Source organism: Coregonus clupeaformis, chromosome 24 (assembly GCF_020615455.1).
Source record: "Coregonus clupeaformis isolate EN_2021a chromosome 24, ASM2061545v1, whole genome shotgun sequence".
NCBI classification, from domain to species: Eukaryota; Metazoa; Chordata; class Actinopteri; order Salmoniformes; family Salmonidae; genus Coregonus; species Coregonus clupeaformis.
Window position 1 is genome coordinate 47,982,461 of NC_059215.1, and position 16,291 is coordinate 47,998,751.

Consider the following 16,291-nt stretch of genomic DNA (forward strand, 5'->3'; position numbering starts at 1 on the left):
TATTCACATCCTTCAGAAACAGAAGAAATAGTGATGTGTTGTTCAGGGGTAGTGCCGCTCGTAGCCACATCAGCCTACAATATTTATACAGCAATTGAGCTTTTAGCTGCGAACGACCGTCAACATGAAAAATCGAATAACTTAATCCTTGAATATGTGTGCTATGCTGGACTTGTGACTGTCGTATGGATATATATAACGGAGATGCACTGTTGAGTTAGAGGTAGCCTGGTCTCAGAACTGTTTGTGCTACCAGGTCAACTCCTTGTGATGTTGCCATGACAATGAGCGTCATGATGGCACAAAGGCTGCTGTTAAGGCCTCAGCTATGGTCAAGTCGAGCCCACCTCTATTTGCTCTGCTGTTTTACACCCTTCAGAAACAGCTAACTGTTTTTTTTTTTTTGGGGGGGTAGTGTACGTGTAGCACCATCCCACCTCTGCCATGTATCTGATGCCATCCAGGGTGTGTTCTGCCCCGCTCTCCTCCAGGTCCCAGCCACCCCAGTGGAGGTGCATCTGGACGGCCGTGTAGCCCGCAGGGAGACCCTTGGTGATCACCATGCTGGGAGGGAGGACGATTTCAACTGCCCAACACAAGAAGGCATTTTTAATAATAATAATAATAATAATATTAAAATATATGCCATTTAGCAGATGCGTTTCTTCAAATAAACTCAATTTTGAGTAGTCCCATTGAGATCAGGCAAAAGGGACCAATCCTAACTAATTTAGATACAATGTTCAATATGTTATTGTTGAACAAATATGTATCAATTGTATAGAATGTTCGTCGTTCATTCACTATAACAAAACAGTAAAGGCTAAAATTGTTATCAAGTTCACCGGGAACATGAAGTTGGAATCTGGTTTTGTTTGTTTGTTTGGTGCACTTCATCCCACGCTACTTTTTACCTGAGTGTCCGTTGTTTTTCATGAGGAAGTTGCCCTTCTGAGCTTCATATCCGGTGAGCTCGAGCTGCAGCATGCGGGGGTTGTGACGCACGCTCCGCCGCTGGATGTCAATCGGGGACTGTCTCCGGCCGCCGCACGCAGGATAGTGCTCTGCCCAGTGCATCTGGTCCTGCGCCCCTTCTGACGTAGGGAGAAACGGAACGGCGCGGGTTACAACGAAGACGATGAACAACGCAACAATGTCAACTTGGCCCAATGTATTCACTGGACACGCCTCCTACTATAGTCCAAGCAGACATTCCCATAGAGGCCAGTTTGTTCGGGTAGAAGAGAGAAGGAGCCAACGATACACCACTGTATAAAGTTCCTCTGTTCTCCCTCTACCTTCACAACCACAAAACCTCTAAAGCCAAATGTCTGAGTGGTGGTTTGTAAGAGAGGTATTACAGTAAACTCTGCATCTGTCACGAACCAAATGGCTGTCTGAAGGGCTCAGACATTACACACTATGATAATGACACACAAATTATATCTTCCTTGCTGTAATCATATGTCTTCCTTGCTGTAATCATAAAGGTTTACGGTCTACGCTAGGGATGTAATCATCATGGTACCTGTTTGTCATCATGAGCAGTAGACCTATATGATTTAAACAGCAATAGCACATTGAAAACATGCAGGATATGATTTAAACAGCAAACTTTCATCAGTTTTATTATGTCTAAAACTACAACTATTTCTCTTCATCCCTTTTTTTCAGACTTTAAGTCAATCATCTTTAGAAATAATACATAAAAAAATGAATTGAAATATCTGAGAATGAGTTCAAGACTTTGTGTTTTTTTTCCTGGGGATTTGGAGTCCAAACAAAACTAAATCATAATAGATAACTAAAAGTAAATAGGTCATCAATGAATACGTACCTGTATATGTCCAATGTATTCCATCTATCCCAGCAGAGGCAACGCTTACCAACATGAAACGAACAAAAATACTGAAGCACTCCATTTCAATGGAAATCCTCTTGACACACGCACGTCCCTCACCTCTCTCTCTCTATTTCTCTCACCAACTGCGACTGAAAAGAGGTATTGAAAGTTCTGTGAAACCAACGCCCCAGGACAACTGCTCCTCTTTAGCTAAACACAGTGTTACACGAGAGCACCAACCTCTGGTTGACTATTGATTGCTTGAGCTTTTACCAAACGTTTCACAAACGAAAATGGCAACAGCACACTTCCCCAATTGTTGCTCATTGTATAAAAATATTGGCATAGGCTCATATATATATATATTTTGGTTGGAAGCCATGAGAGTTCTATGGACTGAAATGTCATGAAATGCTCTTTACTTTTTAGTTGTGAACGTTTGTTGCTCCCTCGATGTCCTGTTGTTTATTCTTGTTGTAAATTGTACTTCATGTAAATAATATTGTCTATTTTAAACTGAGGATGGATTTGGAGGCGTCATGACCATCGTGCTCAAGGGAATATGGTCCAAGCACATCTGGTTCTTGTTAACATTTGTCCATAATCTAAACAGACCAGTTCATTTATTTAGTATACTTTATTGATTAGGTGTTGAGATAATATTGTAGACACATTTTACATTGATAGATTACTTTCATTGTTACGGTTATAATGGCAAATGTGTCAAGATGTGGTTTTTTTAGGGAAAATAGGTGCAAATTATACTTTTTAACACCATCAACAGTCAACACTAAGAAACAATTGATTCATATTGATCTCTTATAATTTTCATACATTTTAAATATGTTCTAAATTCACTTTGAATTTGTAGACAAAATTATGGAATATTTGACAGGCGCTTCACCAAGTATTTTGAGAGGCAAACTTGCCCTCGACACTATAACAACGTATTAGAGAATATTGTTCAATTTCCCACAACAATATTTTTCACTGCCTGGTTTTGGTGATGAGGAAAAGCAAGTCTCTTATCATCCCTTCCAACAGAAACATCTTGCAAGTACAGTCATGTTGTCATCTGTCACTATATCGTGTGCTTTTTCCCTGTCAGAGAACAAACGCGTCCCAAATGGCACCCTATTCCCTATATAGTGCACTATTTTTGACCAGGGCGCATAGGGGGGGGCTCTAGTCAAAAGTAGTGCACTATATAGGGAATAGGATGCCATTTGGGACAGACAAATGAGTCTCATCTAACAGATGTTTCCTGCATTACACCCATCAGTGCGTTAGAACAACCTTTAGACGGGTCTGAATAAAGAGAGAGTGGGGTAACAGGTATAATTTGCTGGGAGAACCACCTGTTACAACATGCTACTGACCAGACCCTACTACCGCAAAGAAAATCAAAGAACCACAAGCCTCCTCGCTCTCTCTCTGTGTGTGTGTGTGTGTCTGTGTGTGTGTGTGTGTGTGTGTGTGTGTGTGTCTTTGTGTGTGTGTGTGTGTGTCTGTGTGTGTGTGTCTGTGTCTGTGTGTCTGTGTGTGTGTGTGTGTGTGTGTGTGTGTGTCGTGTGTGTGTGTGTGTGTGTGTGTGTGTGTGTGTGTGTGTGTGTGTGTACTGTTTTCTTTACTCTCTCTTTACAGTTGAAGTCGGAAGTTTACATACACTTAGCTTGGAGTCATTAAAACTCGTTTTTCAACCACTTCACAAATTTCCTGTTAACAAACTAAGTTTACATACACTAAGTTGACTGTGCCTTTAAACAGCTTGGAAAATTCCAGAAAATGATGTCATGGCTTTAGAAGCTTCTGATAGGCTAATTGACATCATTTGAGTCAATTGGAGGTATACCTGTGGATGATTTCAAGGCCTACCTTCAAACTCAGTGCTTCTTTGCTTGACATCATGGGAAAATCAAAAGAAATCAGCCAAGACCTCAGAAAAGAAATTGTAGACCTCCACAAGTCTGGTTCATCCTTGGGAGCAATTTCCAAACGCCTGAAGGTACCACGTTCATCTGTACAAACAATAGTACGCAAGTATAAACACCATGGGACCACGAAGCCGTCATACCGCTCAGGAAGGAGACGCGTTCTGTCTCCTAGAGATGAACGTACTTCGGTGCGAAAAGTGCAAATCAATCCCAGAACAACAGCAAAGGACCTTGCGAAGATGCTGGAGGAAACAGGTACAAAAGTATCTATATCCACAGTAAAACAAGTCCTATATCGACATAACCTGAAAGGCCACTCAGCAAGGAAGAAGCCACTGCTCCAAAACCGCCATAAAAAAGCCAGAAAACGGTTTGCAACTGCACATGGGGACAAAGATCGTACTTTTTGGAGGAATGTCCTCTGGTCTGATGAAACAAAAATAGAACTGTTTGGCCATAATGACCATCGTTATGTTTGGAGGAAAAAGGGGGTCGCCTGCAAGCCGAAGAACACCATCCCAACCGTGAAGCACTGGGGTGGCAGCATCATGCTGTGGGGGTGCTTGCTGCAGGAGCGACTGGTGCACTTCACAAAATAGATGGCATCATGAGGAAGGAAAATTATGTGGATATATTGAAGCAACATCTCAAGACATCAGTCAGTAAGTTAAAGCTTGGTCACAAATGGTTCCTCCAAATGGACAATGACCCCAAGCATACTTCCAAAGTTGTGGCAAAATTGCTTAAGGACAACAAAGTCAAGGTATTGGAGTGGCCATCACAAAGCCCTGACCTCAAACCTATAGAAAATGTGTGGGCAGAACTGAAAAAGCGTGTGTGAGCAAGGAGGCCTACAAACCTGACTCAGTTACACCAGCTCTGTCAGGAGGAATGGGCCAAAATTCACCCAACTTATTGTGGGAAGCTTGTGGAAGGCTACCCCGAAACATTTGACCCAAGTTAAACAATTTAAAGGCAATGCTACCAAATACTAATTGAGTGTATGTAAACTTCTGACCCACTGGGAATGTGATGAAATAAATAAAAGCTGAAATAAATCATTCTTTCTACTATTATTCTGACATTTCACATTCTTAAAATAAAGTGGTGATCCTAACTGACCTAAGACATGAAATTTTTACTAGGATTAAATGTCAGGTATGGTGAAAAACTGAGTTTAAATGTATTTGTTAAGGTGTATGTAAACTTTCGACTTCAACTGTACCTTCACACTCTTTATATACTAAACAGTGTATTCGAAAAGTATTCAGACCCCTTGACTTTTTCCACATTTTGTTACGTTACAGCCTTATTCTAAAATGGATTCAATTGTTTTTTTCACCTCACCAATCTACACACAATACCCCATAACGACAAAGCAAAAACAGGTTTTTAGAAATGTTTGCAAATGTATTAAAAATAAAAAACAGAAATATGATATTTACATAAGTATTCAGACCCTTTACTCAGTACTTTGTTGAAGCACCTTTGGCAGCGATTACAGCCTCGAGTCTTCTTGGGTATGACGCTACAAGCTTGGCACACCTGAATTTGGGAGTTTCTCCCATTCTTCTCTGCAGGTGTGTGTGTGTGTGTGTGTGTGTGTGTGTGTGTACTCGTTTTTGTGACATATGAAGACAATTTTGTGAAAACTCACCTTCAATGTCAGGACGCTCAGAAATATGAGGACATTTTTGGAGTCCTCATTTTTCCGAGCTCACTACAGTGTTCTAGACGACCATAGAATGCCCCTAAACCAAAAATCTGAAGTCTTTAAATGTCACAATCTCATGATTTGAAGTGTGTGTTTACACTTTTTGCTCACCTGTGAATACACCACCTAGTGGTCAGTTTTGGAACATTAACACACTTTAAACATTTACATTTTAGTCATTTAGCAGACACTCTTATCCAGAGCAACTTACAGTTAGTGAATACAATTTTTTATACTGGCCCCACATGGGAAACAAACCCACAACCCTGGCGTTGCAAATGCCATGCTCTATCAACTGAGCTACATCCCTGCTGGCCATTCCCTCCCCTACCCTGGATGACGCTGGGCAAATTGTGCGCCACCCATGAGTCTCCCGGTCGCGGCCAGCTGCGATAGAGCCTGGATTCGAACCAGGATCTCTATTGGCACAGTTAGCACTGCGATGCAGTGCCTTAGACCACTGCGCCACTCAGGAGACACTTTAGTTACGTGACATATCCTGATTTTGTTTGAGCACACTTTCCAACTATTCAAGATAGATTTACTTGAATACACATAATACATGTCATCATAGTCAACTATAACTAAGCTTTGGATAAAAGCGTCTGCTAAATGGCATATTATTTATAAATTATTATAAAATCCCCCTAAATCCCTCAAATAAAAACGTAATTTAGCATCAATTAGCCAGATAAGCTAATTAGCTGAAAGGAATGAAAAGGACTTTTGCCACATGGAAAATTCAGAACTGGAAGAAGTGCGAGAGAAATGAAGGTAATACGTTTATTTTTCTTCATTTACAACTAAAGAGATAGTTATTATCTAAGCTGTTCTTAGCACTATCATGTTTTTCCATTTAAAGTCAAAGTGATGATATTGGTTGTTCAGTTCAGATAATGTTATTTGTAGAGTTTACAGTACTATACTTTTATAACAGTATTTATCTTTGAAGGTGTTAATAATAATAATAATAATAATAATAATAATAATAACATGCCATTTAGCAGACGCTTTTATCCAAAGCGACTTACAGTCATGCGTGCATACATTTTTGTGTATGGGTGGTCCCGGGGATCGAACCCACTACCTTGGCGTTACAAGCACCGTGCTCTACTGTGCTCTACCGATTGCTTACTGTGCTTACTGTGAAAAGATTGCTATTGTGATTGCAGTTGCATAAGGTTTGCACTGATCGGTTAGCCTAATAAGCTAACCAGATACTGCATTAGTAAGAACATGAGCACGATGTGACTAAAGGCAGACTAATACCATTTGATATATCCTCATTCGATTCAAATCAAGTATTAGTCTTTTCTGTATTTGTCTCGCTGACTTTTTGTCATCTTCCAATGTAGATGTTTTCTAGTTGAGGAGCACATGGGCAATTGAAGAGCATGTCAAAACGAAGAGCCAGACTTAGTCCTGAGGCCGAGGCTATTCATTTTATTATTTCTGGAAGTGACAAGCCTTGTTATAAAGTCAAATGGATCAATGACTATAAAGGTATGTTATACACACCCGCTACACTCATTGGGTCACACCATATTGGGATGTCATTTGAAACACATTCAAGTCTTACACAAGTGAAAAAAATCACTGCGTACCGCTGCATTAGACACATACGGCTTTAACATCCAATTTCAGAAGTTATGTTGTGATTATTTTGCAAGCAGTTGGGGGGATGTGGAAAAATATTCAAGATTTATGAACTACACCTCCCAACTTCTATTAGAATGTGTGATATTGGTGGTAATTTCCTTGGCCAGTCGGCAGACCGTTCGCCCTATGTGTGAAAGCCGGTAATGTGATTTAAATTCTTTTTTTTTTATTTTTTTTAACATTTGATCATAACAACCCCATCGATAAACGGAATGTAGAAGCATTTGGGTGATAAAAATGTAGAATACATGTGAATGATGCGTATCAGCGCGTGGAACAAATACGGCACCATTCAAGTTAACAGAACAGCGAAAATGCACCGCCGAGTAGGCCTACCGACAGAGTATCAAGTTCACAACGTGAGTGGGTGTGTGCGCAATCCCTGCCTGTTGTGATTTGGGATTTTTTTGGTGTACGCTGATGTCATTAAATACAAAGTCTGCAATAAAGCGGTCTAAAGCGAGGAGTCAAAGGCAGACTCAGCGGTGCAAGTCACTGCAGGTCTAGTGGTGATAACTGCTGGAACCTGACCGGGGATCACATCTCTTTTTGCCCGGCTTTAACGCCATTGTTTCGGCGTTTCCGTTTTTAGCTGTAGATCTGTCATTAAATCCAACATAAAATACGTCTCCTCGTGATTTCATAGTTTTCAGACCAAATTTATTTTGAATGTTGTCACCTTTTTGGGTCCTTACCAGTTTGCACCCCTGCAATGGATCTTTCCCCTAAATATTAAATCATACACATTGATAAGCAGGCTAAATGGGTCTGATCAACTGCAATTCATTAACCTAATTTGAACTGTATTACTTGATACTAAGTTCTTCACTTTGTTATATCAGGATGTGGTGTATTTGCCTCAGCACCAATTGAAAAGGGATCCTTTGTCCTCGAGTACCGTGGGGAGTTTATATCGCAATATGAACGGGACAAGAGGCAGGGGAAGTATACGGAAAAGCTAAATGCTTTCTTGTTTGATTTTGAATTGAACAATGGCTCATGGTGGTAAGTAAAACCCTATAAGACATCAGTTAATCTCTATATGTTTATATGTTTTGTGGAGAAAACGTAAATCTGTTTCCCTCTTCAATTTTAGCATAGATGCATCCTGCGAAGACGGTTCACTGGGGAGGCTGGTAAATGATGCCCACAGGTCCCCAAATTGCAAAATGAAAAAGATGATAGTCCAATGTAAACCTCATCTTTGCTTGTTTGCTATTGAAAACATTCAAGCAGAGAGTGAAATAACCTATGTGTCAAGATCGTTCTGAGATGAAGCGGACCAAGGCGCAGCGTGATAGGCGTACATACTTTATTAAGTACACTCACGAACAAAACAACAAACGATACGTGAAGTCCTAGGTTAAATAACACAACCCAAACGGAACAAGATCCCACAACGTAACATGCCAACAGGCTGCCTAAGTATTGTCCCCAATCAGAGACAACGAGCTACAGCTGTCTCTGATTGGGAACCACCCTGGCCAACATAGAAATACACGATCTAGAACGAAAAACCTAGAAAACAAAACAAGGAAAATCCACACCCTGGCTCAACATTTAAGAGTCCCCAGAGCCAGGGCGTGACACTATGATTATGGATAATCTCAGTGGCCATGGTAAGTAAATCTGCTTTGATATATTATAATGTATAGGATCTGTCAAAGAATTCTAAAATATATAAATACATGTCCCTTTTTGCATGTATGTTGTCACCGCTTTATATATATACAGTTGAAGTCGGAAGTTTACATACACCTTAGCCAAATACATTTAAACTCAGTTTTTCACAATTCCTGACATTTAATCCAAGTAAAAATTCCCTGTTTTAGGTCAGTTAGGATCACCACTTTATTTTAAGAATGTGAAATGTCAGAATAATAGTAGAGAGAATTATTTATTTCAGCTTTTATTTCTTTCATCACATTCCCAGTGGGTCAGAAGTTTACATACACTCAATTAGTATTTGGTAGCTTTGCCTTTAAATTGTATAACTTGGGTCAAACGTTTCGGGTAGCCTTCCACAAGCTTCCCACAATAAGTTGAGTGAATTTTGGCCCATTCCTCCTGACAGAGCTGGTGTAACTGAGTCAGGTTTGTAGGCCTCCTTGCTCGCACACGCTTTTTCAGTTCTGCCCACACATTTTCTATAGGATTGAGGTCAGGGCTTTTTGGTGGCCACTCCAAAACCTTGACTTTGTTGTCCTTAAGCCATTTTGCCACAACTTTGGAAGTATGCTTGGGGTCATTGTCCATTTGGAAGACCCATTTGCGACCAAGCTTTAACTTCCTGACTGATGTCTTGAGATGTTGCTTCAATATATCCACATAATTTTCCTTCCTCATGATGCCATCTATTTTGTTAAGCGCACCAGTCCCTCCTGCAGCAAAACACCCCCACAGCATGATGCTGCCACCCCCGTGCTTCACGGTTGGGATGGTGTTCTTCGGCTTGCAAGCCTACCCCCTTTTTCCTCCAAACATATTGATGGTCATTAAGGCCAAACAGTTCTATTTTTGTTTCATCAGACCAGAGGACATTTCTCCAAAAAGTACGATCTTTGTCCCCATGTGCAGTTGCAAACCACAGTCTGGCTTTTTTATGGCGGTTTTGAAGCAGTGGCTTCTTCCTTGCTGAGCGGCCTTTCAGGTTATGTCGATATAGGACTCGTTTTACTGTGGATATAGATACTTTTGTACCTGTTTCCTCCAGCATCTTCGCAAGGTCCTTTGCTGTTGTTCTGGGATTGATTTGCACTTTTCGCACCGAAGTACGTTCATCTCTAGGAGACAGAACGCGTCTCCTTCCTGAGCGGTATGACGGCTTCGTGGTCCCATGGTGTTTATACTTGCGTACTATTGTTTGTACAGATGAACGTGGTACCTTCAGGTGTTTGGAAATTGCTCCCAAGGATGAACCAGACTTGTGGAGGTCTACACATTCTTTTCTGAGGTCTTGGCTGATTTCTTTTGATTTTCCCATGATGTCAAGCAAAGAGGCACTGAGTTTGAAGGTAGGCCTTGAAATAGATCCACAGGTACACCTCCAATTGACTCAAATGATGTCAATTAGCCCATCAGAAGCTTCTAAAGCCATGACATCATTTTCTGGAATTTTCCAAGCTGTTTAAAGGCACAGTCAACTTAGTGTATGTAAACTTCTGACCCACTGGAATTGTGATACAGTGAATTATAAGTGAAATAATCTGTCTGTAAACAATTGTTGGAAAAATTACTTGTATCATGCACAAAGTAGATGTCCTAACCAACTTGCCAAAACTATAGTTTGTTAACAAGAAATTTGTGGAGTGGTTGAAAAACGAGTTTTAATGACTCCAACCGAAGTGTATGTAAACTTCCGACTTCAACTGTATACACTGATTAAATACAGTAGGGGGAAAAAGTATTTAGTCAGCCACCAATTGTGCAAGTTCTCCCACTTAAAAAGATGGGAGAGGCCTGTAATTTTCATCATAGGTAAACGTCAATTATGACAGATAAATTGAGAAAAAAAAATCCAGAAAATCACATTGTAGGATTTTTTATGAATTTATTTGCAAATTATGGTGGAAAATAAGTATTTGGTCACCTACAAACAAGCAAGATTTCTGGCTCTCACAGACCTGTAACTTCTTCTTTAAGAGGCTCCTCTGTCCTCCACTCGTTACCTGTATTAATGGCACCTGTTTGAACTTGTTATCAGTATAAAAGACACCTGTCCACAACCTCAAACAGTCACACTCCAAACTCCACTATGGCCAAGACCAAAGAGCTGTCAAAGGACACCAGAAACAAAATTGTAGACCTGCACCAGGCTGGGAAGACTGAATCTGCAATAGGTAAGCAGCTTGGTTTGAAGAAATCAACTGTGGGAGCAATTATTAGGAAATGGAAGACATACAAGACCACTGATAATCTCCCTCGATCTGGGGCTCCACGCAAGATCTCACCCCGTGGGGTCAAAATGATCACAAGAACGGTGAGAAAAAATCCCAGAACCACACGGGGGACCTAGTGAATGACCTGCAGAGAGCTGGGACCAAAGTAACAAAGCCTACCATCAGTAACACACTACGCCGCCAGGGACTCAAATCCTGCAGTGCAAGACGTGTCCCCCTGCTTAAGCCAGTACATGTCCAGGCCCGTCTGAAGTTTGCTAGAGTGCATTTGGATGATCCAGAAGAGGATTGGGAGAATGTCATATGGTCAGATGAAACCAAAATATAACTTTTTGGTAAAAACTCAACTCGTCGTGTTTGGAGGACAAAGAATGCTGAGTTGCATCCAAAGAACAACATACCTACTGTGAAGCATGGGGGTGGAAACATCATGCTTTGGGGCTGTTTTTCTGCAAAGGGACCAGGACGACTGATCCGTGTAAAGGAAAGAATGAATGGGGCCATGTATCGTGAGATTTTGATTGAAAACCTCCTTCCATCAGCAAGGTCATTGAAGATGAAACGTGGCTGGGTCTTTCAGCATGACAATGATCCCAAACACACCGCCCGGGCAACGAAGGAGTGGCTTCGTACATCACTGCTCTAGAGGAGATCTGCATGGAGGAATGGGCCAAAATACCAGCAACAGTGTGTGAAAACCTTGTGAAGACTTACAGAAAACGTTTGACCTGTGTCATTGCCAACAAAGGGTATATAACAAAGTATTGAGAATCTTTTGTTATTGACCAAATACTTATTTTCCACCATAATTTGCAAATCAATTCATTAAAAATCCTACATTGTGATTTTCTGGATTTTTTTTCTTCTCGTTTTGTCTGTCATAGTTGATGTGTACCTATGATGAAAATTACAGGCCTCTCTCATCTTTTTAAGTGGGAGAACTTGCACAATTGGTGGCTGACTAAATACTTTTTTTCCCCACTGTAGAGTATAATACAGAATATTTCTTGTTGTGTTTCGTTGCAGACACCAAGTGACAAGATCCCAGCTCAACCTTCAGCAGACCCAGAAGTGAGACAGAGATCCACTTCATCCTTCCAACAGGTTATCACACATTTATTGTAGATCTTTTCTATTTAAATTAAATTGTTGTCTCAGTTCATTCCAATATATAAATTAAATGGCTTTTTACTGTATTACAACCAACCTTTTGTGTAAAATGTTCACAATATCAACATTTCCATAACTTGTTTCGATATCATAGCGTAAACAAAATTAGCCCGACCATTTGACAGAACTAACCGCCCCTCAAAACATAAAATTAATCTTTATTCTCTCTAATGCCTATGTTTTTGTATTTTTGGGGCAATGTTTTTGCCCAATTAACATATTTCTTATCAATTTGCGTGATTTCATTCATATGGCAGTTGATCCATTTACATTACTTTTAAGGTTGTGAGCTTTCTTTGACAACAAAAGGATAACTCAAAGTCAGGAACCTTGACTCTAGATGTGTTCAGTCGTCAAGTCCTCATTTGGTACTTAGGCTGTTCAAGACGTAAATGTGTTTCAGATGACGTCCCGATATGGTATGACCCAACCAGAGTAGAGTGTGTGTGTTACACGGTCCTCATATTGTTGGTTAGCAGATATTGTACAGTTTTAACCATTTCTATAGAGTCTTGCTTAAAAACCCCAGATCCACATATTCATTTTTTCATTTATAGGTCATCTATAAAACAGTATTGTAAATTTCTTAACCCAAATTATTTTCACATACAGTATAATGTATAATATCCTAATTTACTGTTACGGTACTGTGTTATTACAAACAAATATTTATTCTTCATAATTTCATTCAAGGCAAGCAAGTCCAGTGGAATTGTACCATTCCAGTGTCCTACTGCAAAGCAGGTAAGAAAGCTGCATTCTTGTCATTAGATAAAATAGTTCATGTTCTTTGTTAACACATTGTGGTATTTTTGATGTGAGGAAACATTGTAGAAATTTGTACAGCTTAGAAAAAGCCGCCATCTGCAAAATCTGAGGCGCTGTCATGATCGCTGTGAGGATCGTTATGAGAAGGCTAAAAAAGAGATAGCTGAGAGACAGAGGTCTTTCAATCAGTTTACTAGAATACATTTTTCTGTGAGTATGTAGGTGTTATGCACAATGTGATGGTACTGTAGGGAGTATGATACCCTAGGTATTAATACATGTATAAAGTTATTGACAGAATTAGATGCTTTTTTTTCTCCATTTTCCTTCAGACCTTGATGAATCTTCGGATGCTGCAGACTATCTTCCAGACTCATGTGGCAATTCCTCGGATGCTTCCATTATAAGTACTACAAGTTCTTGTAGTAAGGTATATAAAACCACAGAAAAGAATCTCCACCACAAATTGTCAGAGAACACACCATTAGGGAATGTCACATGTGGTTTACTCCAAAAGGCCATGGGCGCTTTTCCATATGAGGCCTCTTCCCCTTATCTCATTATATTGGTGGCAGACCCTTTCTCAAAAATAATACACATACATACATTAAGGCACGGTTACACACTGTATTGGCTATATTCCTTATTTAAACATACATCTGGATTATAGAATGTCAATCATGTTTACTATATTTTACTTTTGACATTTCCCAACATTTGCCTTAATGATACATAAAATATTACCATATAATCCCCCCTTTGGGACGGTGCATTTACTTACTCTTAGCCTTGCCATATGTGGTTACCTTTTATATGCATATATTTAAACCAATATATCTTCCTCATTGGTTGACCCATCCTGATGAGGACCCAGAGCCCAGTCAGGTATTGGTTACAATTCTGGAAGGTTTTCCTCTATATTAACCTCCAAGTTTTCCTGTTGGGCTTTGTAACCATGGCAGGCCCATCCACCCCCAGGAACAACTCCATACAGACATTCAGGATTCCCAAATGGACAGTCCATTGGTCCTCCTTTAACATTAAAAGATTTCCCATATTCATTAACATACTGTCCTGGAGCTCCCTGAACTGGGTGTATTTCTTTGGCTGAACTAGTAACAATTGTCTGTACAGTCATTTGTTTTACTGTGGTTTGAATCAAAAGTGATTTTAACAGAGGTAGTATACAACAAAACACTACTCCCATTACTACAAGTGATATTCCTATCATTATTGCCATTTTTGTAAACATTGCACCCCATTTTCCCAAAGTTAATTCCATCCAGTCCCAAACATGAGCATCATACCCAGCATTATCCTTAACCTCTTTTCGTAGTCCCTTGAGTTTAGTCATTGCTTCAGTGAAAGAACCATCCGAGGCAATATTATTGGGGATAAAAGTACAACATTCATCTCCAAACATAACACAAACTCCACCTTTTTCCGCTAATAGCCAATTTAGAGCCTGCCTATTCTGCCATGCCATTCTACTGGTAGCCTGTACTTGCTCTCCCAAAGCTGATAATGCAGAGTCTGTGTAATTAATAAACCTTTGTTGATTATGATAAATATAATTGATCCATTCTAGGTTTTTGTTGGTTGAAATCCAGACAAATGTTGATTCAAATCCTGCTTTAATTTCATCTCTTGCCTTATATTCATTTGGAATTCCTCTGGGTTGACCTATTGCATCCAAATATACATTGGGGTCATGTTCATATGATCTTTTTACCCTTTTATTATTATTCTGTGCATCCCTATTTGTCGTTTGGTCTACCTCCCACTCCGATATAACCACCTCCTGAAGCATTTGTACTCTAGCACATACTCCCTTCCATCCTTTAGGCAAAGTAGCTCTAATCTTTTGTCCTCCACATACCCAAAAGAAATCTGCCACTGCCACCGATTGATCCTCATAAGGAGAAATCAATGGCATTGCCAGTGTTTGCTTCTCACATTCCCCAGGGTCACCCGGCCCTCCATTTGTAGCTATTGCCCCAGTACTTGATCCTGCTGCCTGATAAACTGCTCTGTGGGGGGTATCTGCATTCCAGGACATATCTTTATTTAGATGCCATGTGATCTCACACTTTCCCTTACATTTTCCCAAATCGTTCTCCCCATCTGTTTTATTGTAGCATTCATAATTTTGATTATAGTCTATACGGTATTTTTCCGGTGCTTCCATTTTTCTGGGCTCTATTCTGGTATCTAATTTTTTACACCACTCTCCCCATCCTGCTTGATTATAGAATCTGTAATGATAGGGATTTCCCAAAAATGATAAACATTCTGCAGGACAGTAGGGCCTTTCTCCTCTTTTAAGATGGCAGTAGCTCCGTTTAAAGTTGGCACAGTCCTTGTAACTGTGTGGATTTGGTATTACTATCAATTATTTTAATGGAGAAGGAGCACATACTAAACAATTCGTTTTTCTATTAATTATTTTAGCTGAATATTGTGCCCATTTGTACCAATAATTTTGCATGGCTTCCTCCCATAGCCTTTCTATTTTTTGTGATGCTATTATTACTTTCGGTATTACTGTTGGGGCTGAGGTAGATTGTCTATTTTCCTGACTTCCCCAGTTAGTTAAAGAATCCCATACATTTTGAAAAAACCCATTTGTTCCTATTTTTTCTAATCCATTTTCCCGCCCCATCATGCAAATCTGGCAGACGGGCAACTAATCCTTCCAGGTCCTGTGATCCCCACGGAACATAGTGAGCCTGGGTACCTTTTATTAGAATTGGATATTGTCCCTTGTATTTTTCAGGTCTTCTCAATGTTCTCCTATTGCGCAATCTTTCTATCCCTTACGCCTTGATTGCAATCTCCCCATATTTCAGCTGCTGCTCCTTCTTCCTCCTCTAGCTCTCTGCCTGTCCGCTGTCTTACCTCACTTTGCTCCCTCTCTTTTTCTTCCTTTTCTCTCAACATTCGCCTCATCCTGTCCATTTCTCTCTCCATTAGTTTGTTTGTTGCTTCAATATCTGCCATTTCTTCATCTGAGAGTTCTCCATCGTCTCTCTTCGTCATTTTCATTCTTCCCAATGCTTCCCTCAGCTCTCCACAGAAGTCCAATCTATTTGGTTTGATTTCTGCCCTTCGCTTGATTCCTTCTGTTTTCTTTGAGTCTTCTTCCATCCTTTGGGAGGATGTAAACAAAGGTCTTTCTTCTTCCATTTCTATTTCTCCTTTTATTGATACTACTACGGACACCTTGGGATATTGTCCACCAACATATGGTGGGGGTCCCACAGACCAATCTGCTTTCTTTTTGTTTGTTTTCTCATCATCTTTT

General features: G+C 40.1%; 1 protein-coding gene across 2 annotated transcripts in view; it reads right to left on the bottom strand.

Annotated features, from left to right (window-relative positions):
* ca6 (carbonic anhydrase VI) overlaps positions 1–16,291 on the bottom strand; it is a 42,657-nt gene that overhangs the window by 24,295 nt on the left and 2,071 nt on the right. The window contains exons 2-4 of one of the 2 annotated variants that reach the window (XM_041845342.2): positions 1,838–1,992; positions 915–1,094; positions 438–586 (exon numbers count right to left, since the gene is read on the bottom strand). In XM_041845342.2, coding sequence (XP_041701276.1) covers positions 438–586; positions 915–1,094; positions 1,838–1,922 — 414 coding nt within the window. In that variant the 5' untranslated portion in view covers positions 1,923–1,992. Of the gene's footprint in view, positions 1–437; positions 587–914; positions 1,095–1,837; positions 2,067–16,291 lie in introns of those variants that run through there. The other variant, XM_041845343.2, reaches the window with a different exon arrangement.